Genomic DNA, 25,028 nt, shown 5'->3' with positions numbered 1-25,028 from the left:
GATGGTGTTTGGAAGTATGGGCTTTTTGGGGATTGGTTTTGAAAAGAAAGAAACGCTCATGCTTGCTGGACCTGTTTTTCACAAAAAAAAAGCCTTTTGATATGTTTGGGAATGTTTCTGTCAAACAACATGTTGTTTGGTAAGGTGATTTTCATCACCGTTTTTCTGCCACATATTTGCCATATCAGTCAACCATTGGGGGCAACAGTTCACTGAAGTATAAAATGCCAAATTTGACGTTTCATGCAATGGTTGGGTCCTGATTTATGAGGCATGCCCGTTTTTCAGTTTTTTTTTTTTGTTTTCAAAAAATGCTTGTAACCAAACAATCATCTATGTGGGTGTTTGTTGACTCACCTGTGGAACCAAGGTGACACCGTTTCTCAAAAAAACGGCCACACTTTCAAACATCCCCTTAATTTACTGCTGTGTTAGACGTTTTAATTTTTTAAAAAACTGACCTGAAACCTGGGGAAAATTCTACTAAAATTCCATTTCCACCCAACTCTCATATTCCTTCTCCTGCCCATGGGGACCGTGATGAGATTGCAGCAATTGAACCACTTTTCCCTCATCGACTGACTGTAAATGAATGCTCGTTTTGCTTCGCTGAAACGTAGTTGTCCAAATAAGCTCATTGTCTCCTCTTCCCTTCCCTCCCCCACTCTTTCTGCCTCCTTCGGCAGCTGCAAGCTAGACGATCAATGAGCCCCCTCGAAATCAAGAAACCCCTAAACATCCCGACAACCTCACCTCATTGAAACCCCCAACATTGACTACTGTAAGTCTGTAACTGGGGCTTCATCCAGTGCGGCCCCAATTCCATTACAAAACCATCGTCAGAACGACAGACTTCCGTGAAGTCACCAGCCTCACCGAACCCATTCTCTATTCGCTGTTCTTCATTACCATCCTTTCAGGCACCATCCCTGACTTCCTCGGCCATCTAAAAAAACAAACTTGAGTCTAACATTAAGCAGCAGCCAGCTCACTGGTTCAATCGATCCCGGAAAGTCGAAATATATCCGACTCGTTTCAGTAAACTAACAGTCATGTTCTCTCTTAGGCCCCGTTTGTATTTCGGATATATATCCCGTTCAATACAATTACATGAAACACTTAACCAAGTAAGTGTATTTATTCATATTCTTTTATTTTCCTAGTAAAAAAAAAAATGACCATTTTAGTCATAAAATCCACTATTAAAAAGGGTATTTTTGTCTCATTCAAGTATTGAAAACTTTTTCCTCACATGAAAGGTTATTTACCCACTTAGGAAATGGATATTACTTATCTTGAAAAAACATGGGCAATCTGAAAAAAATAACATAAGATTCTTAATCAACGAGAACCAAAATCCCATTGACTAACTTTTTCCCTCTCAAAATCCAAAAAAAAAAAACATCCCCTAGAATAAACTCTTCGATGGAATTGAATTGTGTGGCAATCTATTTGGAGAATAAAAAGCTGGTTGGTGACACATCAATGCTTCGTATGTAAAACTATCAAAATCAGGATTATTTCATAACGATATAGTTCTTGATACAAAATTATAACAAGAAAAAAGAAGACAAAAAGAAAAGTTTGAGATAATAACTAGCGATTGCAATTTTGATATGCTAGTGTTGGGATGGTGATGATATTATTGCTTGTTGTAGTCTTTTATAATAAGGTGAAAGATTTAAACATAACCTGAATTTTGTTAAGGGAAAATTCCTGATTAATACCTTGTATTTTGGCTCGAGTGACAATTTGGTCCTCAAACTTTAAAATGCGACAATCTAGTACCCAAACTTTCGAAACACAATAATCGAGTATTTGTCGTTAACCAATTGGTAAGTGGAATGTGAAAAGACATCAATGCCCTTTAAGTGTCATTTTATTGTCTTTTATCAACTATCCGCTAAACTCATAACCAATAGCCACTTTTTTCATCCTTGCGAAAACACTTTTGTCTTTCTTCTCCTCTCAATATTCCATCATCTTTGGACCCAATTTATGGGAGAAAAGTTTTCCTTTAACTATTGTAATTATCTTGTCCAAAAAATAGGGCAAAAAAAAGAGAAAAGTCTCCGACCACCATCACTAACTCTCTCTCTCTCTCTCTCTCTCTCAAGAAAAGGCTTCCAATTCTTCTCATCTCTTTTACCTATTTGAATAAAATATTATTGTGTTAAATTAAATATATATATATATATATATATATATATATAAATAAGTTGTATAAAACCTAAAATTTTCTGTTATTGGCAAAGATTTGCAATGACTTTGCGAGAAAGGCAAAGTCATTGCAAGTGTTTGTGACAAAGAGCTTGGGCTCCGTTGCAAGGGTTTTGGTGTTTGTGATAGGTTCATCTTCTTGAGAGAGAAAATGATGAACAATGTGTTTTATTTCTAATGGTAATTTTGACATTTTCAAAAGTCTTAAATCGCACATGAGGTCACGTGATATACATAATCGACAATCCATTAATGATATGTACTAAATTGTCACGTTTCAAAAGTTCGGGTACTGGATTGTCGCATTTTAAAATATTGGGACCAAATTGTCAATAAAACCAAAGTACAGGGAATTTTCCCTTTGTTAATGTACTTAAATATACATTTTCACCATTATTTTAAACAAATTTAATGAAAATACACTTTTACCCTTCATTAAGATTTAAAGTATTATTTTCTCTTTTAAATTAATTTGTTATCAACTAATGGTAAGAACATTCCTTCAAAGTAAAATTGATCAATGCAACTATCCAATGAACTTGTTAATGAAAGTGTTCTCTTGATTCTTAAATCTCTTTCTTTGTAATGTTTTTTATATAACTAATTAATTGGAGGAATTCAATAATGATTATGTTAGGTTTTAAAAATTTTTATTATCAATTTGTCACGGAGTGCAAACTGAAATTGATTAAATACATTAGAAGTTAGAACACCAAAATAAAAATAAAAAAAAAAGATTTACATTTGAGGTACAAGTAAACAAGTATACAATTTTAAATTGCTTTTGTTTTTTTTTTCTTTTCTTTTATTTATGGTTGTCTTTTTTATTATTTTCCTCTATATGATCATCCAAATGCAAATGAATGGGAATTGGGGGGCATTTTCGAAATAAGCATCGGTTTCAGTTTTAGTGAATGGGCCCGTGTGTTTGACAAAAGTCTTAAATGAGACCATGTCCAAATGCATGCCATGCCTGCCCAACATGCACAAGCACCTTCACATGCACCTCCTGCCCACTGCCCAACCCGCCCACTTGATACGTTGTGCACTTCCCCTATGTTTGCACAAGCCTAGCCCCAAAATTGTGGCCTTGGTCCTAAGTGTTGTGTTTAGTTTCGATCCCAAGCTGGTATATATTTAAACATATGTATAATATATATATTGTACATATATGCATTATTTTATGACAAAATATTAAATTATATATTTTATATAAATATCATAATATGACACCTATAATTAGCGATGCAAATTTTCCCATCCCCGTTAGGTACTTAGCCTTCTCGATCCATCGAGTTAGAGATGGAGATTGCCTTGGTAGGGTGGGGACAAGGATGGGGAGTGAAGTCCCCACCTTGCCTTGACCTCGATTATATATATTAAATATTGTTTACATTAAATTTATATTATATATTATTATTATTTATGTTATATTATATATATCGAAATATATTTAAAATGTCATTTATATTTTAAATCTTTCTTTTATTTCAAGTAAAAAAAATACTATTAATTAAAAAATTGTAGGGGTTTGGGTCCTGTGAGGAACCCATCTCCATTGGGGATGGGGAATAATCCCTACCTTTAACCCGCCCCATTGCCATTCCTACTTAAAATATATATTATATATAATATATAAATAAATTTATATGCATATTATAAATTATTTAATATAAAACATTATATATATATATATATATATATATATGCGTGTGTGTGTGTGTGTGTGTAAATAACCATCATTATAAGTGCAAATCCAACTCGATCGAAACCTTTTTTTAAAAGAAAAATATATAAAACATCAAGTGAAAAAATTAAATAAAATATTAGCATTTTTTGTCCAAAGGTGTTTGGATCGAGGAGATTGTGGGTGCTTCAGGCTAATGAGAGGGTTCGAAAGGAAGTATTTATTTGATTAAAGGATAAACAAAGGAATCTTAGGTTGAAATTTCATGGGTATGTATTTTAGGAGGTCCTGAGCATGATAACGGTGTTTGGGATTTTTGGGTGCTTTGGAGGGATCAAAATGATTTGATTGGGTGTTTGGGGGTAAATTAGGGGATTTTAACAACGATTAAGCAAAATTTGGGTGTTGATAATGGGGTTTCTAAAGGTATTGGTCTATTGAATCATTGGGTAGGGTTTGATTGGTCTATAAATGGTATGACCAAGGGCATTTAAGAAATAAATATCTTGGTCAATGAAATAACCCAGATTAAGGGTTTAATGGGGGATATCTGTCTGTGACAAAATTTTTGTGGATAGGTGTTTATAGGTATATAAGGCCCTTTAAAAGCCCATTAACTCTAATTTGTAATTCGATTAAAAAAAATCCCGCACCATACAAGTACCGACTAGTATAATATATAGATAATTTATGTAATTGTGAGTTGACCCATATAATCCGTATGATATGACATGCCACCCATGTGAATAGGGGTGTTAATAGTATTAAAAAATCCGATTTCAAAATCGACATTCGACATAATCGAATTGAATTCGGATAATTCGAATATCTAATCGGTTGAATTTGAATATCTTATTCATATCGAATAGTTAATCGAATTCGAATTTGGATATGACCTGATTCGATTCGATAAATATCCGAATTTGACTAATTATTTAATTCTTATATATAATATATGAAATATTTTATATAATTTATTTATATATAATGATTAAGTTATATAAATAATTTATATACTTTATATCAATAAAATATTTATTCTTTATATTTATTAATCATCTAAAATAATTAATTAATCAAATTGAAATCAAATAAAATATTCAAATATTTAATCGGATTCAAATTTAGGTATTATTTTTAATATTCATTGGATATTAGATTTTGTAATCGATTCAAGTTCGGATATTGCCTGATGCGATTCGAACTTTACATGTGAATAAGAGGTTTCTACATTATTTAAAAAAAACAGTGATGCTTTGCTAGGGGTAGTCCGAGAATCCAACGTTAGTATATTTTGTTATCAGTCATCACAGCTGTACTGTCATGTGGATTTAGCGTGGGTAAGAGATCTGAATTGCTTAGAACAAAAATTAAAAAGTTCTAGTTGGTTAAAAAGAAGTTTCTTAAGTTGGTCGTTAAATTTATGCCGATCAAAATGGGACGTGATTCATTGCAACAACTATATACATCCGGGAACTGAGGCGCAGTATCGAAACATTTTTTCCACATACCATGTCAACTGAGTTTTTGCTTGCGGGAAATCCGGGCTCGTTCAAAAATGTCGATACCCATCCGACTATGGAAGCTGAGCGTTGTAATTGCGGTTGCTCCTCAGTTCAGTCCAGTCCAGTCCCTCCCTCAGGGCTCGGGGGATTCGGTGTTTGGGTATCATATGATGGCTTCATGCATGCCATGTTCGACTTTTATGTGGCAAAAATAATGGTGGAGAGACTGGAGAAAAGGATTCAGTGTGATTATCTCAGGAGATGCTTCTTAACTGTCTAAAGTAATAAAGGTGGCATCATCCAGCATCTTTGACCCTCCTCCGTTGCCTGATATATATCGATCTGAATCGTCCATATTTCAAAATCCATGCTGACCCTTATTTCAACCGCATCATCAAATCAAATATATCGGATTTTTAGGTTAACTGGATAAACCATGAGATTTATTTACTCCCCAAAAGAAATAGGATAAGTCATAATAATGAGAAGGGAAATAAGAAAAGGTCAAAAAAGGGTATCGCCGTATCGGATTTCGTCTTTTGGTTTGAAAATAAGAGCCGGTACAGGGTACAGCTAAGGTTCCAAAACAACGAAGAAGACTGGAGAGAGGACCCTCTCTTCCACGCTATTTTTTAACCGTGTAAAGTAGTGCATGCTGTCGCTAGGGCTATTATGCGCTGGACGCTCATGCCACCCAGACCGGAATTTCAGATCCAACATTCTCGATCTGAACTCTTCTCCTACTCGCTCTAATTATATTGTCACAGCACTGACACAACGGTTTTCCCGCCTTACTTGCCTTCGCGTTCTCTGCAATAATCGACGAGGTTTCAAGGAAGTGAGAGTGTCTTCACGTCTTCCTGGAGGTATTTGTCGTCGGTTGTTTCTTTTCTTTCTTGGTTCCTTTTTTTTTTTTTTCCTTTTCTTTTCTGATTCTGCTCAATTCGAGTTCGAGGTAATTGCTAGCTTTGTTCTAACGCGTTTCCAGTCGGGTTGATTTCTGAATTCTCTTTACGTTGTTCATATGTATGGTTGTGAATTGGGATTTTTTTTTTTTGAACTGGTTTGAAGTGTAATACAACCGTGTTCTATAGACTACCGAGAATCGGAGTAATTTTTGGTTTTGCCGATAGCTCGTTCTGATTTCTCCTTCAGCGCCTCTTTTTCTTTGTTCCTATAGTCCTATTTAACGTGTAACATTGAGTTCAAATTTATTAAGTAATTCAGGAACTTCATCATTTTGTCTAGGTTTAATGACAAAATGGGGTTTATGCGCTTCAGGTAATTCCACTAATCTAAAAAAAAAAGACCTTCGTTCCCCTCCCCCTCTTTGACTTGTACCTTCGAAGTTTATGCTTTTGAATTCTTGTATGGTCCTTTTCCCGGTAAACTAATTATGATTTTAACCTAATTCGTTCTCTCTCTGCTGTAGGTTAAGATTATGCAATATCTATTTATTTATTACACAAAATCATTTGGAGTAGGCACAGAATCTAATGCTACACCAAAAAAATACTCTCTTTTACTGATTATTTAATATCTTAAAAAATGCCTAGCATCTAAAATTTGTTTCTTTCTTGCCTACTTTCTTGTTTATTAACTCACTGAGATTAAATCCCTTAATTGGTACCTTTTCTTCCCTTTCTTGCTTATAGTATTTATTTCCTAGCTCTCCTTCTATTTATTTAAGTTTATACGTGTATTCTCTGTCATGCTTGAATAATTTCCACTCAGTTTTGGATTGATCTCTGCCACTCTTTAGAAATAAGGTATTATTAGTGTTTTTATGTATTTACTTGTGGTCTGTTAGTGGTTATTTATTTCAATCTATTGTTGTCCTTAGTTAATCGGGCTTTCATTGCAATGGAGAAAGTTGATTCTGTGCAAAAGCTTTACACAAGAATGCGATTATGGGAGTTCCCAGATCAGTATGTTGTTGAGCCAACTGATGGTTCTACTGGTTCTATTTTGTCTATAAGTCGTGTGGATGGATCGATGAGACTGATTGGTTAGCTACTTTTTCTTATCTTGTTTTTTTATTAGTGCAGGTTATCAATTTTGACTATGGTTTTTTATTTCCTAATTTATTGAGAAAATGCAAAATTATTGATGAGAAATACTTTGGATTCTGCAGATGAGCTTCCTCATTGCAACTCTGTTCGGGCTCCAAAAATTCAAACTATTTTTGGAGTAATGGGGATGTTGAAACTCTTGTCAGGCAAGATACTTTGGCCATGAACAAAATTCTTATCTTATGTCCTAGAATTGAGATCATTAGCTTAATGATGTAAATGCCAAAGTTTATTGATTCCCACTTGTTTGTTTATATGCATGTTTATCAGTACATTGACATAGTGTTTTTAGAGACAGGTAAAGGTAGTGCTTAAACTTAAAATCAATGCATACTTATAAACGGGAAACCTCTAGGTAACTTTCATAAGAGTTCTAAAGGTTTACGGTTATTTGGGGATTGAGGACAAACTAGGGATACAAACAGATCAGATCAGATCAGATTCAAATGAAGGTATATCCGAATCTGACCTGATAATATAAATTTCATTCCGATACAATCTGAAGATTTGACCAGAGCTCAAAAAGGTCGATTTGAATTTGAATATGTTAAGGATGTTTGATATTTGAGTATGATGCAATCTGATAATTTCTGTAAATTCAACAAATTATTAAAAGTAAAAACATCAATATAATGATATCAATGTCATCAATTTACAAGATAGAATCTCTATTTAAGCATATGGTATTAAAGAGTTGAGGTTAAAACACCAGTCAGAGACAAAAATAATTCATTAGAGGTGGTAGTGAATACCAAATCCATTAGATGATACTTGCTGAAATCCGAATTGCTATCAAACAGTAAAAACATGCTATGCTGAAGGCACTAATAAAAGTTGTAGTTGAAATTGTTCATGTAGAGCTAGAGCAGAGGTTACGTGAGGTAGAAAAATGATTCCTACGAGAAATTAAGGTCATAGCGAATTTGAAAGGGCATCAGAGTGAGTTCAGGAACATTGCCATTTAGCTGCATTTGTTTGGGTAGAGAATGAAGGAAATGATATTTAACTTGGTAGGGGACCTAGAAGGTTGGTTATGATTGTTGGAATATTTTTTGGTGGGTCATTTTGTCAACTCTAATCCAAAGGTAGAAGATGTTGGAATCCGAAAAGTGCAATCCAGGTGAAGGAACTTAATGCTGGATTTTTCTTTTCATTTTTAGTTGCAAAGAGGAGGCAAAGTAGGTGCTTAAATGGGAATTGAATCAAGTCAGGATGCTGGAGTTATGGTTGGGGAAATGGAATCCACTGGTGGGAGCAATTAGAAATGTTGGAGTTACAAGTCTCATTTGGATTAATGTTTACAGTATTCTGCTCCTTGCATGATGCATGGAATCATTTAGAACAGTAAGTGAGGAATCATTTAGAACAGTAAGTGAGGCTTGTGTGGAAGATTTAGAAAGATCAATCTGAGATTATTCCTTGAAGAATTTAATGGTGGTTTCATTGCTAGTTGAACTGTTAAAGTGAAATAAATTCACCCGGTCCCACTGTCTTTGATGCTTTGTTTTTGTTGGGAAGAGTTTTGATTTAAGAATTTGGTGGAGGGTTCCTACCTATTAAGATGGCTAGAAGATGAATTGGTAAAGGAAAGGTAGGTCAGCAGAAAACTTTGTTTTTTTGATTCATTGAGAATGAAGACAAAAAGTCTCAATGAAGGGGATGGGTTGGAGGTTGAAGATGATGGTATTTTTTTGGATTTTTTTTTTGAAAATGATGACATGCCATATGGATTAAATGCGGGATGCAATTCTCAAAGTTTTAAGCTAGAGGAGATGAAGGGTCATAAGATGTTTGGTTAAGCCCAAGTGTTTATGCATGTTATTGGATTGGATTGGTTAAATAAGGTTAAGGGGGCTGGACTATTTTGATCAAACTATTACGTGTCCACAAGTGTTACTTGACAAGTTAATGAGGTGGCTAGGTTGGGAAAGTCCATTTTGTTGGGCTAAATACTGGCAGCCTGGGAGGAGAGTTGAACCGTGTAAGGGGCTGGCTAAACAGGTTGGTCTTAGAAAAGCCTATGGGCCTCCATAGGTCAGTCTATCAAGTGAGGAGGTTTGAAGGGCTCAACTGCTGAAGATAGGTCGTGTAAAAATAGGGGATACTATGTTTGGTATGTTTCGAGGTTCATCTATAGAGACAAAGAGTTGAAGGAAAGTCTTGACATTCCTCTAGAGTCTAGAGGTTGATTGCATGGATGTTGATAGGGGAGGAAATGACAAGAATTTGAGGAGTAAAGCATATGTGGGGAATGGTTCAAAGGAAACAGTGGTAGACTTAGTGCTTGGTTTGTTTTCAAGGTAATTGTTAGTTTGTAGAGAATTTTGTTGAAGCTAATAAGGACATTGGTGTTGGGTAAGCAGATGATTTGGTTGAGGGACTCGATATCAGAGGTCATAGCCTCAATAAAGTTGTTCTTGAGGTGCTGAATTGTTCATGATTAGAGGATTCTCGATTTTTTATGAAGTCGATGGTGTGCAATGTTGTCCAGGTACCTACTTTACTATCTTTTGACAGTGTGAAGGTTAGTCCTTTTACATAGGAGGTGGAAGGATGGGTTTTAATTGTTGGCAATGAAATTTTTTTGGTGGAGGAGGGAAGCAGAGAAGGGAAAGAGATGTCAAGTTATTGAGGTGAGGGTTTTAAATGGTGGGATTTTGGCTGGCTTGTTAAGAGGGAGCTATAGACTAGAATGGGAGAAGGAGGTGGATAACATTGGAAGAGGTTTCTTTATGTCTGGAATCAAGAAGTTTCAGAGAGGGAGGGAGGAAATCAGAGGTGGGTGACATTGCTTCAGCGTTGGATTCGAAGAAGGTAAGATCCTTGAACAAGATTCATATTGTTCACGTTACTAAGGTTTTCTCGCGTCTTAAAGATGGTATTGTTAGGGATGGGCCAATTAAACTTAAAAAGATTTACAAAAGAAGGGCAATCAAGTCCAAAGGGTAGAGATCTGATTTTCTTGGAGGGGACGACAAGGTTTGAAGGTTCTGGAAGGGAAGTCGGATCTTTTGGTGATCCCTTCAGATGAGGAGTCAATTCAAAGTGGTGGTTTAGAGGAATCTAGGAAGGAAGAGAAGGAGGAAGAGGTGGCATCAAAGGTGGAGGAGGCAAAGCAAGGAAGCATGGATTTAAAGAAGCTTGTTGATAGGGAGGTGGAGGTTGGCAAATCTTTAGGGCTGCTATTCTTGGTAGGTGAGGCTTTTGTTAGAAGGGCTCTTGAGGAGTTTGAAAGAAGTGGGAGGAAGAGAGTCTTTCAATATCATTAAGAGGGGATGGGGGAGAAATTTGGAACGGGGAAAAGATGGAACGGAAGATTTTTATGTTGATGAGGATTAATTGTCCACTGTTGGGCAATTTTGGACGACCTCATTTGGGGTTTCTGTTGCTGCTTAGTTTGTGTTATTGTGTGGGTGAGTTGTTCTTGGTGTTTAGTGCCTTCTTGGGACCGATGGAGGTTGTATCAAGTTTTTAATTTTCTTTAATAAATTTTTTCCTTTTACTTATCAAAAAAAAGTCAGAGGTCGTGTAGACAAGGCAGAAATGTCTAAGGAGGGTTCTAGAGTGGAAGTTACTGAGAGTGAGTTGGTAGTGCAAAATAGAACTATAGCGGTTAATAAGGAGGGTGCTGATATTGAAGAAAGGATAGGGAAAGGAGTGGGTGTGGGATGCTCAAAAGGGGGAGATTGAAGGACCAAAAGTTTATAGAAGGGAAAGAAAATATAGAACAAAGCCATTGTAGGAAGAGATTGATACTGGGGGTGGTGATGATGAAGATAATGACTACTGATGAGGAGGTTGCTGTTGATGAAACTCATGAAATTGAAGGGGAATCTGAGAAGTAGACGTGAATACAAAAGTGGAGGTGAGTAAATCACTAGGTTTGATTTTTCTAGGTGGTGAGGAATTTGCCAGGAATACTTTTAAGGATTGGAAACAAATGGAGTTAATTCAATACAAGACGACTTAAAATTTCCAAATTTTAGTAGGAAGGTAACAAAGAGGAAGGAGAGGTGGTGGCAGAACATGTTTTTGAGAAGAACATTGTCTAGGAGTTAGAAAGGATCAATGATTAAGGATCTGAAGTATGATTAGAAGAATCCTAATGCTGTAAGGTGATTATTAGGCAGAAAAACTATAGAAGAGTTCAGGTTTCAAAAATGTTTGCTTAACTCCATCCTTTGAGGTTGGTCCTATAAAGAAGGTGAAGAAATCTAAGAAATTCTGTAAGAGAGGTGTTGGGATCGTATTCAATCCTTTGAAGAGCTTTGAGTAATTGAGTAAAATCTTATGTGGTGTTATGGTTGAGTTTTTGTCTCTCTGTAGTTCTGGTCTTATTGTTTGATTGGGGTCTGATGCTCTTGTTATTGGATTCGGTAGGTTGTGTTGTCTTTTGGGTGTTGTTTTTGAAGATGGGTTGTGGATTATTAAGTTTTGTTTCCTTTTCTCTCAGGTGACTTACTGGCCACCTTTCTCATATCTTCTTTTTTTTTTTTTAATTTTATTTAATGACCAAAAAAATCAATTTACAAGATGAAATTGGTCATCGTACTCATATATAAAATGCACATTCACTTATACACAAATAAATTTCTGTTTTGTTTTTGGTTGAGTTGCAATTTTGATGTTTCTTCTATGACCGGACTGGCAATTTGTTGTGTTACCATGATCTTATTCCTTGAATGGATTGGCAAAACAGGATTCATGTAGCCGACCCCATAGTTGGGTTAAGGCATGGATGATGATGACGACTTTGATCTTATTCTCTTTTTCTTTATATTTGTAGGGTCATATGTCTTAGTGATAACAGACTGCAAAAGTGTTGGATCTTACTTGGGGCACCCAATCTTCAAAGTTACATCCATAAAGATTTTGCCATGTGACCATTCTCTAAAAAGTTCCTCAGTCGAACAGGTACTGAAGTTATGATTTTACTATTATTGGTTGCTTCTATTGTAGACTGGTTATTTTTAAACTGTCATTTGCACTACCTTTGACAGAAAAAGATGGAGACTGAGTTTTCTGTGCTCCTAAATGCTGCAGAAAGGACTTCTGGTTTGTACTTCTCCTATGACGTGAACTTAACACTCAGGTGCATTTTCTTTCTGGATTGTGTTGCATGTGTTCTATTCTGTACTCATAGATGAACTGTGGTTGACTATTTAGATGACAAAAAAATGCCACTATGAATTCTTGTTTTTTTCCCCTGAAAAATGGTGACTTTCAATCAAAAAGAAAGAAGGGGGGATGTACATGAGAAGATGTACAATACAACTCAAAACATCAAAGCACGAAGAAAAAAGAGATGCCTTCTAAATTACAAAAGCAATGAATTCCCACTATACAAAGAGTCCCTCTCCACCCCTGCTTTGGCCAACCCATCAGCACCACTATGTGCTTTCTTGTTTGGTTCTTGTTGATTGTCAGCTTGTGTATTTGGTGGCATTGATCTTGTAACCCCCAAGTATTTGAAGTTGTTAGTGTTTGGACTACCCTGGTTATTTGTTGTGCATGAAAAGGAAAAATATCAAGAAGGATAAGGATGATGCAAAACCATCGAGACTAAGCATCAGATGACATCAAAACAGAGAAACCTATTTAGCACCGAAAGAAAGCGGCCAGTTACCTATGAAAATCAAATCTCACCATATAGGCCCTACATAAACGCTAATGTTTCGGACATTAATTAATTCCTTAAGCAAAATTTGATGTGTTTTTTTATGGGAAATTGTTTAGACATATTTTTGTTTTCTTTTATCTATTTTTTTGCTTGTTAGCATGCACCTTATTATTTATTTATTTATTTATTTTGTATTGAAGCTCACAGCAGTTGCATAATTTGGGTGATGAGTTAAGGTGGCTTCCTCTTTGGAGACAAGTAAGTTCTTGCTTACATATTGACTTAATTGTTCACTGAGTTGTCTAATAGTAATAAAAAAGATTGCTGGCTTTCCAAATAAAGGGGACTAGTGTTTGGTCACACCTGAGTTTATGTACAAAGAATGGTTTTTCCATCTTTTTATTCGAGATATTGGTTCTTTTTAATTTTTAAATGTTATATATGCACAATAATGTTCATCCTTACAAAATAAATGGCTGATCTGATTTATGTTATCATGCCTTTGAATTGTTGTTCTGTCACAGGCAGATCCTAGGTTTTTATGGAATAATTATATGTTGGAAATGCTCATAGAGAACAAGGTTAGATGTATATAAAGCTATCTCGTATTGAATAGGCCCTTCAGTATTTCATGGCTATAAACAAGTTGCTACTGACAACTGTTCATTTTGATGTGTGTGCAGCTTGATCCGTATTTGCTTCCTATTATCCAAGGGAGTATCCTTATGTTTTGGTTAGCTTTAGCATTTGCCAACTATTTCCTTGATTTATTTCATTGCAATATATGGCTTTCTATTTGAAGTTACATCTTAACAGCCCATCAGCCTTTCAGAACTTTCAAGCAGCAATCGGCAAAGACACAATGGGTGTTACTCTAATTGCAAGAAGATGCACAAGGAGAACTGGTAATTTCAGAATTTGAGCTTTGGTCTTCTTTGATTTTCTGTAATGAACTTAGCTTTTTTTATCCCATAGGGATAGCACTTGGAAGGGTTTAGTGAATAACCGGAATTTCTTAAAAGATTCTGATGTAGGAAATCTTTCAGAAGTTTCAATCTCTCACTAATAATGAACAAGATAGGATAATGGATGAAGCTAAAGAAAGGAACAATAGAAGAAGCTACTTCAAGGATTCAATTAGTCACACCCCTCTTCTCGAATCAAGTGGCAGTTATACCAATCTCAGTAAGTGGCCTTAAATGATACACACTAAAGAAGAATAACTTTTGAACACCATGCCCAAATAAAACAAAACAGAGTCCTTCAATTCCCAATAATCAATTGTGTCAAGTAAAAAGAGCTTCCATATTTTTTTAATGGTCCATAAGTAATTTCTTAATTAGGAAAAGGAAGAATAGAAAATATTCATAAAAAAGGAAAAATAGAAAATAACGTGTATCAGAAAAATATCTTGACAGTTGATGTAGGAATGACTGCTCTGACACTAAATTGATATAGGCCTGATTATCTGATACCAAATTGATGTAGAACTGGCTATGGATCAATGATGAAGTTAGGAGGGTAATGATGGGTTAAGAAACATTTAGAGATGATTTTAGGACTAAAGAAACTCTTATGACTAGGACCAAGGTAAATAGAAAATAAAAAAAAAACTGAAGTCTAGGAATGGAATTTTTTACTTTTTTAGTAAAACATTGTAAATTGTAATGATGTGCAGAATTGTAGATTAGGTTATTCTCGAATCACTTCCCTTGGGATAAACCCAAGAAACCTGAAATAAGGAACTGCAAAATTCCCAAAGAAAAGTGCTAGATGTTGCTTCTATCTTTTCTTGCTAAATTAGGTGCTGCTTCTGTTGGGTGATTTCTGATCACCTTTCTTGTACCTTTCTTTTTCTTTTAAGAAAAATTTATTTTTACTATAAAAAAGTGCTAAATGGACAGAAGAGAAAGGGATGGTTGATTTATTCCATAAATTCTATACATATAGCACAAAAGTTTTGGACCTGCACATATTTGTAACTTGCTTGGTTGATGTTTAAACTCCAAATTGCATAATCTTTTGGCTTTTAGAATAGTAATTAAATAACCTATCTAGTGACATCAAGGTCAAGGACCTTTTTACATTTCAAAAAAAAAAAAGAGGGGAGAGGAGCAAATTCTGACCATTCAAATTTAAGACTTGAGACATTCTTTCTCTTGCTTTGGTTGGAGGCGCAAACAATTTACAAATAACTAGAATATTAGCTCCATGGAACCCCATATCAGATTCTCAAATCAATTTAACTGAACTAAGCCCTGCCCAAACTATAGGATGTCAGCTAAATGACAATTCAGGATCCATGTTTATGAAAGATGATCATCCAATCATCATGTTATGCAAAAATTCCAGCCATTAGAGTGGTGAAAAAATCAAATTTTTGTTGAAACCCTAATGCTGAAATCTCATAGGAGAAAATTCTGGATTTTCTATTCTTGGATTGAATGGGTTTTGGACCATGAAAGATCCAATCTTTTGGAACAAGATTATGTGCATTACCTGATTTTGAAGTCCACAAATGCAGAATTCGATGTGGTGTTCACACCCATGCCAAATCCTCCTCAAATCGTTGCAACTTTGATCTTGCAGTCTTGGATTCTTTCTTCAGAAGTTACAGCAGCAAAGGTTCGGCCTTTCTCAATATTTTGGGCAATATTTTTAATCCAAAACAAAACTAAAAGAGTGTACGAAAGAGTGAATAAAAGGGTTGGTCGAATGGGGTTGAAAACCCTAGTCAAAACCTCTTACAAAGGTAGGACAAAATTCAGCAAGTAATGAGAGAATAGGATGCACCCGACCCCCATAGTTGTCAAGGTGACTAGGTGAGGATAGGCGACCATGGGGTGCCCAGGCGGCTAGGCGCCTAGGCGACATCTAGGCGATTGAATCTATAAATATATTAATTTATGGATTTCTATACTTCCTAAATGACCTAAACTATTTTATAAGATATATTTGCTTACTAGCTACATATTACACTAAGCATAACCAATAAAATCTTTCATATAAGTATAATTTTCATGTGAAAAAATAAAAATTAAACATCTGAATTAAAAGAATTAAGAAATCAAACAAGTGGGCTTATAAAAAAATATGCAATCAAGCAAATAAACTAGTAAAGTGAGGGAAAAAGTCTACTAACATGGCAAGTTCCAAGTTGGCAACACTAAAAAAGTAAACTAGTAGATAGTACCATACCTTTTGATGATTGAGTGTTGATCTTCAGTATTCTTTTTTTTGCAACTTTGCCTTCAATAAGAAAACAAATTAAAAGAATTAATCAATCCATAAGAAATCAACTTATCATTAACAAATGGAAGAACAAAAATAAAAATATTCATAAGAATTCAATACATACCTTGGTTGATGCTTGGTACTTTAAGAAATAATAAAATGAAATATAAAACTTGAAAGTCATTAAACCATTAAAAAAATAAAAAAAGCATAATAGCATATAATGAATAAGTATAAAACTAAACTATAAATCATCATTCATCTCCAGTTCTCCACAAGTCCACAAAAGATAAATATGAAGTTTAAAACTTCAAATGTATCATAGACAATACAATCCTTAAAGAAAATTCTCTATTCCTAATTAATTGGAGTGTCTAATAAGTAAGAACCACCAACACCTCCATTGAATGCATCAATATCATTAGCACCATAATCAACATCTTCATCCTCCTCCTCCTCATCATCTTCTTCAACATTAATATCTTCTTCCTCATCTTCATTATCTTCCATATCATTGCCCCATATCTACTCTTCTTCTTCTTCTTGAACAACACTTTTGCCTTTATCTTGTCTTCTAGACTCACCTCTCTCACGACCACCTCTACCTCTACCTTTACCTCTACTTGGACCTCCACTTGCATTTCCACGTCCATGCCCACTTCTCCTTGGCCTATTTGACCCTTCAAGGATTTTAGATGCCTCTAATGCTTCATCAACTTGAGTCCATGTAAGATCACACCCTTCATGGACCAAGTCATTTGAGGGGTCTTTCCCAGTCAACCACTCACTAGTTTCATCTACATCATCAAAGAAAATAGGGTCAAATTGCTTTGGATTTGCACGCCATGTTGTAAATCTTCCTCGAAGGCGTTGGTTGTATTGAACAAATACAAGATCATTGAGCCTCTTTTGATCAAGCCTATTCCTTTTTTTTTGTATGAATCTACATTCACAACAAAATAAGAAAAATTATAAAAATAAGCATCTTAAGTTCTTAACTTTCAGAAATAATTTTATCACAAAACCAAACATTAGGTCCATTGCTTAGAACTTACATGCTCAAAAGTGCTCCCGTTGCGCTCACAAGTAGAAGAAGTGCATGTAAGACCTAATATTCATAATGCAATACGCCTAAGGTCTGGAACTCTAGGGGTGCAATGTCCATAGCTATGCCACCAATCAGCTACAAAATAGAAAAAATTAATTAAAACAATATAAGTTTAAAATAACGGGAATAAAATATAAATATAAGTTTCAAGAAAAGAGAGCTTATATTACTTGGTTGCTTTGTTTCGCGTTGCCTAATTGCTAATTCTTTAGAGAAAACACCACGATTGTGTTTATATTCTTCCAACTTATGAGAGATATTGTCTTGAATTTCAATATCATTGACCATTCTCTCAACGCAATCAAGAAAGCCCATTTCAAACTTTCCAACCGATGCTTCATCTTGTGCTTTAGCCTTATAATAAAGGGTTGGATTAAGAAAAAAACCAGCAAGGTGCAACGGATATTGCATCATATTAGTCCAACGCCTATCAAAAATGTCCAAAATGGGCTTATACTCCCTTTCTTTCCCACTAAAATTTTCTTTTATTTTTTCTCTTGCTCGCTCAATTCCATAGTAAAAATAACCCATTGCGGGTTTCTCATCACCATCAACCAATCGTAAAACCTCCGCAATCGGTTGAGTAGCCAAAAGAGAAACTCTTACATTTTTCCAAAACCCAACAGAAAGCACAATGCTTGATGCTCTTAGTCCATTTGATTTGTTAGCCCATTTACTATTGTTCCACACATCACCAAAAAATAAAGCACGTAAGGGCTTTTTGGAAGTATACAAACTTTGTAAAGTTAGAAAAGAGGTGGCGAACCTTGTGACTGCACATCGTACAAGATCTCTTCCATTTGGTTTTTTCCTCGTGCGTGCAAAAAGAAGAGGATGCCTATAAATAAAAGTAGTCACTTGTCTTGCCTTAGCAATACAACTTTTTGTAGACCTCAATTCTCCAATGTCTTCCAACATAAGGTCTAGACAATGAGCAACACAAGGAGTCCAAAAAAATTCTTGCTCTTGAATCTTAAAAGATCACCGACAACAACATAAGTAGAGTGGTTATCAGTAACCACTTGCACTACATACTCCTCCCCTATCTCCTCAACAACTTTATCAATCAGCTCAAACAGAAAACTTGCATTATGGACTTCATTTGATGCATCAACTGATTTTAGAAAAAAAGTTCCTTCGGGAGAATTCACCAAAAAATTAATCAAAGATCTTTGCCTTTTATCAGTCCATCCATCAGACATGATGGTACAACCATAAGTTTTCCAAGAAGCCTCATACTCCTTGTACATTAGCTTTGTCTTCTCAACCTCCCCTTTCAAGAGTGGCTCTCGTAACTCATGGTAACTTGGAGGTTTGTATCCGGACCCGAATTGTGCAATTGCTTCAACCATAACTTCAAAACTTTTCAACTTCACTGTATTGAAAGCAATCCCAGCTTGATAAAACCACTTTGTTACATATTTATGTACTTTTCTTCTTTCTTCCTTCTTCAAACGACTTTCAGTGCTTGTTTGAACCAATTGTCCTTTATGCCTTGTTTCAACAACTTCTTCTGGACTTGGTCTAACAAAACTATTCGTAGGTCCTCTGACATTTTCCTTCCTTTTTGGTGGAAGGGGGGAATTTGAAATTGGAGCGCTCCTACCACTTGAGATGGAGACACCTTTTACGGGCTGATTACTTTGATTGTTAGAACCCCTTTCAGATATAATCTGCTCCCATGCCCCACGATTATCTTCAACTGTAAAATCATCCAATGGTTTCTTCCTCTTATTCTTTTGCATATATTCTTGCATCTCCTTGGCAATACTTGCAGTAGTTTTGGGACATTTAGTCACATCCCCATAGCCCCCAATCAAATGTTGTTTTATCCTTTTTGTTCTCCCTTTAACAACTTTACCACATAATGAGCATGAGACTGCATTTTTATCTTCTAAATCATGCCAAAATGCATATTTCCATGCAGGGTCCTTTGATTGGGCCTTACGCAACACAGCCACTTTCCTCTCCAAATGTCATCCTCTATTTCTATTGAAAGAAAACCTAATCAGCAAATAAAATAAACAGAAATGTTATTATGTTGAACTAGAAAATAGTTTTTTTTGAAAAAAGTTAACTAATTTTATTAATGAAAGGAGAGGTACACAAGAGGATGTACAAGTACAAAGGAGGGGCCGGACCCCTGAGAACTACACAGGAGGACAGGAATCACAGTACAATTACTCTAGAATAACTCCTAATTTTGCTAGACCATCTGCAATTGCATTTAGCTTTCTTGGGATCCAGGTTAGAGAAACATTCATATGAGCCAGGTGGTCCCTTGCCTTTGATAGGAAGTGACCAAGTCTCCAAGGTCCAGCTTCCTGTTGTTCCAACCATCTTATAGTATTGGTTGTGTCACCTTCAATTGAGAAGCTTTGAATGCCCAGTTTGCTGACTAAGCGAATCCCTGTTAGAGCTGCTAACACTTCTGCTAAGCTAGAAAATAGTTAACAATTAACAAAGCAAAGCAAGCAATGAAGTTTCAGACAATATTGCAAATTTGCAAGATTCCTAATTTCATATATTTGCTAAATCCTAAGTAAGCAAGCAACCATAATGCAAATCAGAAAATGCAATCAGCCAAAATAAAAAAAATAAAAAACAGTTATTTAACAAAGCTGATAAAAAATCAGCCATATAATCAGCCAAAATAAGAAAAAAAAACAAATTTAACAAAATTGATAAAAAATCAGCCATATAATCAGCCAAAACAAAAAAATAAAAAAATAAAAAACAAAACTGATAAAAATGAGCCATAATGCCATATACATATAATCAGCCAAAATAAAAAAAAAATAAAAACAAAAGTTACAAAACTGATAAAAATCAGCCATATAGATATAATCAACCATATAATCAACCAAAATAAAATACAAAACTGATAAAAAATCAGCCATAATGCCATATACATATAATCAGCAAAAAAAAAAATTAAAAACAAAAGTTACAAAACTGATAAAAAATCAGCCATATAAGCCAAAATAAAAATAAAATAAAATACAAAACTGATAAAAATAGCCATATAATCACTTAATCAGCCATTGAGCCAAAAAAAAAACATTTCACTCAAACATAACTCAGATTTTCAATTCAGCATCAGCAATCAGCCATATAATCAGCATAGTAGCATACAATCACTTAATCACTCAAACATAACTCAGATTTTCAATTCAGCTATCAGCATAATAGCATACAATCAAATTCAAAATAAAATATTTCAAAAACAAAAAAAAAAAAAAACAAAAGAATAGAATCATGGATTCAAGAACTCAAAGGGGCGGACGACTGTTGGACTGAGTCAGAATGGAAGAAGAAGACTTAAGAGTGAAGTAAGAAACAAGAAAGAAACTTACCTGCCGCTGCCGGAGCTGAGGTACGATGGAGGTGGGCTGGGGCTCGAGCTGGTGTTCGGTTCTCCTCCCTCTCCAATCGAAAAACCCTTTTGTGACAGAAAAAAAATAATATTAATTTGTCTTAATGGTTAATACTTAAGAGACAAGAGTTAAGTGATAGTGTGATACCAGACATATTTTAAAACAATACAACCACCAATAAAATTGCAAAACAATAAATTAAATTAAAAAATAATTTTATTGTAAGTAAATAGGCCCCCACCTTATATGTAGGCGCCCACCTAAGTAATTGGGCGGGTGCCTAGTATGTAAAACTTGGGGCGTCTGGGCGAGGCGATCATGCTAGGTGTCGCCTTGACAACTATGCCGACCCCTTCATGTTTCAATCTATTTATCGACTTGGGAGGGCTTCTTGAGCCCTCTCATAATCGAATTATAATTCCTAACTCCTTTAGGATAAGATTTGAGAGAGTCCAACCCTCTTAAATCATCCATTAGATTGGAATCCATCTAACTAGTCTAACTAGTCAAATCCTAGTCTTACTAGACGTCTCTAGTGCATTGTTTGACTAGGACTCTAATGTGAGAGTTCTAATTATCCATCAACACTCTAATAATAGTTATGGAAAAATTCTTATCCAATTGGGAAATTCTTATCCTTGTGGCAAATGAATGTGTTGTTGAGAAAAGGAAAAAAAGAAGAAAAGGCTTGGTTTGTAAGTTGGATTTAGAAAAGGCCTATGACTTTGTGAATTGGGATATCCTACTATAAATCCTAGAAAGGTTTGGGTTTGGAGAAAGGTGGAGGAATTGGATAAAAGGATGCATTAACAGAGATCCTATGTAAGATGATTACAATTGCAGACACCCAGGGCCTGATCAGGGGTTGAAGGGTTGGAAGAGATCAAGTAATTGTTTCACATCTCCAATTTTCTGATGATACAATTTTGTTTTGCGAGAATCTTGATCTGGAAATAGTGAGTAACCTAAAGTTGCTGATTGAGAATTATGAGGGTATTTCTAGTTTGAGAATCAATTGGAACAAAAGCGGAGTTGCTGGAATTAATGTGGAGGAAGAGGAGCTCTTGAGCTTCGTAGAGGTGTTGGGAGTGTGAAATTAGAAGTTGGCCCATTACCTACCTTTGGGGGGGGGCGGCGGGAGCCAAGGACAGAAGGATTCTGGAAGCCGGTGGTTGAAAGGTTTGCAAAGAAACTGGCCACTTGGAAGAGAACTTATTTATCTTTAGGGGGAAGGATTACATTGATTAGGGCCACTTCAGAAAATCTACCCATCTACTTGCTTTCTACCTTTTGTATCCCAGCAAGGATTGCAAAACATTTAGAGAAGTTCATGAAGGATTTCCTTTGGGAACTGGGGGAGGAAAAAAAGGATCACTTAGTCAAGTGGGAACAGGTTAGTAAGCCAAAAGAGCAAGGGGGTCTAGGATTGGGAAACATTGCCCTAAGGAACACCGCATTGTTGGGTAAATGGTTATGGAGATTTCCCTTTGAAAGAGATAGGTTGTGGCACAAAGTAATTGCAAGCATTCATGGTCTAGATTGCAATGGTTGGGATGCTAAATTGGCTCATCACTCCACTTCAGCCTCTCCTTGGAAAGCTATTCACGAAGTCTACCCTATATTCTCTAGTTCCATCTGTTTTGATGTAGGAAAGGGGAATAGAATCCGTTTCTAGGAAGACCTTTGTGTTGGGGAATCACCACTTAAAGATCAATTCCCTGACCTTTATACCATTTTTGGCTTCAAGAATGAAACCAATTCTAATTTGGGTGTGGCTTCCCATTCAGGTATCAACTGGAACCTTGGTTTCAGAAGAGGCCTTAGGGATAGAGAGTGCATCTTGTTGACCAATCTCCTTGTAACCTTGCATTCAGTTTGCTTAGACTACAATTTGGAGGATTCTAGATTTTGGGTAATCTCCCCAGATGGTCTCTTCTCTTGCTCCTCTTTTTTCAGTCATCTTGCTTCTGCTAGGCCCCAAGGGGTGGCTCTCCCGGTGAAAGAAATTTGGAGCAAACCTACCCCACCAAAAATCCAAGCTTTCTACTGGATCCTTTTCCTTGGTAAGGTAAATACTTGCGACTTGTTGCAGGAAAGGAGTCCTTCCACTTGCCTCTCTCGTCATATATGTTTTCTTTGTAGGAATAGTGGAGAGTCCCTCTCCCACTTATTGACCTCCTGCCCATTTGTACGTCATATTTGGGAATTTTTTCTGTTCTCTCTTTGGTTGCAGATTGGACCCTCCCCAAGAGGAAACATTTTCAATCCTAATTTCTTGAGGCAACCTAACAAGAGAGGGGGACTTATGTGGAAAGTTACCAAAGCGGCTATTGCTTGGGGAGTACGGGAGGAAAGAAATAACAGAATTTTTGCTGGAAAATCTAGAACTTTGGAAGATGTCATTGACAGCATAAAACTGAGGGTTGCGTTGTGGATAAAAACCTTGGACAGTTTTCATGTTTTCTCTGTAACTGACATCCAAAGGGCATGGAAAGAGATAGCACAGTCCTCTAGGGGCAAGGAAACTGCTGAAATCTGTTAGTTAGTTAGTTTCCTTTTTTTTTAATTAATTAACTCTGTTATTTTTCTGTTCTTCAGTGCCACAGGGGCATTCTTGTAATCTCACTTTCTTTTATTATTTAGTTGGGTCGCCCTAATATAAATACTAATGACTGGTTGCCAGTCATAACTTTAGATCCCAGAATTCTCTTTGCCTCCCTCCTATTCTCTCTCTCTCTTCCTTTCTTCTCCCTTTCTTTTCTGTTTCTCTGATTTGTTCAACCCAGAAAACAGAAACTATAAGAGTCAAGTGGAAACCACCAGAGGCAAACAAAGTGAATTTGAATTTTGATGGAAGCTCTATGGGCAATCCGGGAGTGGCAGGAATAGGGGGAGCAATCAGACATGAAGAATGCAAGATATTGGCTCTATATTCAGGGCCAATTGGTATTACAAACTCAACAAAGGCTGAGTTATTGGCATTACTACAGGGCCTTCGATTGGCAAAGCAATTGGGTTTTTGTCAGGTGGAAGTGGAGGGGGACTCAAAAGTTGTAATCTCTTGGGCAAGATGTAATAGCCCTGTCCCATGGACCCTCGAACATATCTTCAGAGAGGTGAAGAGGTTAGCAAAGGATATAAATGCTGATTTTAGGTGGATCAGGAGAAGTGCAAATGGGTTAGCAGATACTTTTGCCAAACAAGGGGCTGCAAGGCAGCAACTATATTGGGCCTCGTTGTAACTTGGATTGTAATCATTGGGAATGACTATTGGGTCATCAGTCTGTAATTAACTCCACATAATTTAATTAATGAAACCATCTTTTTTCTGATAAAAAAAGTACAGCTTGTATGGTGTGGGACCCACAACTCAATAGGAGAGCCAATATGTCACATGCTTTGTGCAAGTTAGTGGGGTCAACTACTTCGACCCATACTAATATTGGCTTAAGTAATCAGGCCTGTAAAGTGTCTAAACACTTAGACTACTTGGGACCTTACCATCCTAAAGGCCCAAGTCAATTGGTTCATCCCATTATGTGATAATCAAGTCAATGCAACCCAATTAATCACTTGCAGTTAATCTCCCTGTTAAAAATACCTGACACCACATTAAGGGAAGGACTTTTTCCCTCTTTGTCCTAACATGGTGTCCAACTTCCATCACTACTTGGATCCTTCATTGAGGATTCAAATAATCCTATTGCCGTCAGATTCAGGAGTCCAAAGTTGTACAGAGTATTCTCTATGTCCTGCACAGTAGCTGATCTTATCACATTGATCATTAGTTGAAATACCATCCTTAGATGCCCCAACATACCTAGTTATTTGATCCCAGAAGCATCTCATTGGTTGGTATATCAAAGATAGACAAGTTTGATACTAAATCCAATATTAATATCAAGTCTAGGGATTAAGAACAACACCCAGTTGTTACACCTATCATAAAGTCTAGGAACATGCTGGGTTTGGTCCAATTGAATGTTTCTTATGGGGGTGCAACATTTCCGGGTTAGGGTTGGGATTTTGTCAAAATTTCAATGGTCCCAACCTGAAGCCCGAGCCCAAAACAGTGTAAACTGTTAACTTGGGCCAACCCGACTTGCACCCCTAGTTTCTTATAAACACTCACCCTCACACCTTAGGTCACAACCTCATTGCTTCAAAAACTTGGGTAGTGTGAGAATGATAACCTTGTAAGGATA

At 36.0% G+C, this 25,028-nt stretch overlaps 1 protein-coding gene across 4 annotated transcripts in view; it reads left to right on the top strand.

The window, feature by feature from the left end:
- The first annotated feature begins 5,982 nt into the window (after positions 1–5,982).
- The window catches only part of LOC148849773 (phosphoinositide phosphatase SAC7-like), a 42,619-nt gene continuing 23,573 nt past the window's right edge, over positions 5,983–25,028 (top strand). For 2 of the 4 annotated variants that reach the window (XM_088944029.1, XM_088944031.1), the window contains exons 1-9: positions 5,983–6,278; positions 7,256–7,420; positions 7,547–7,630; positions 12,271–12,398; positions 12,485–12,576; positions 13,305–13,362; positions 13,629–13,685; positions 13,788–13,821; positions 13,929–14,009. In XM_088944029.1, the coding sequence (XP_088800155.1) occupies positions 6,065–6,278; positions 7,256–7,420; positions 7,547–7,630; positions 12,271–12,398; positions 12,485–12,576; positions 13,305–13,362; positions 13,629–13,685; positions 13,788–13,821; positions 13,929–14,009 (913 nt within the window). In that variant the 5' untranslated portion in view covers positions 5,983–6,064. Of the gene's footprint in view, positions 6,279–6,660; positions 6,694–7,255; positions 7,421–7,546; positions 7,631–12,270; positions 12,399–12,484; positions 12,577–13,304; positions 13,363–13,628; positions 13,686–13,787; positions 13,822–13,928; positions 14,010–25,028 lie in introns of all 4 variants that reach the window. The other 2 variants (XM_088944030.1, XM_088944028.1) reach the window with 2 other exon arrangements.

This window comes from Nelumbo lutea, chromosome 5 (assembly GCF_056320005.1).
Source record: "Nelumbo lutea isolate HS-2025 chromosome 5, American lotus-T2T, whole genome shotgun sequence".
In the NCBI taxonomy this organism is placed as follows: domain Eukaryota; kingdom Viridiplantae; phylum Streptophyta; class Magnoliopsida; order Proteales; family Nelumbonaceae; genus Nelumbo; species Nelumbo lutea.
The sequence above is the reverse complement of the archived record's forward strand: the minus strand, read 5'-3'. Positions and strand labels throughout refer to the sequence as shown.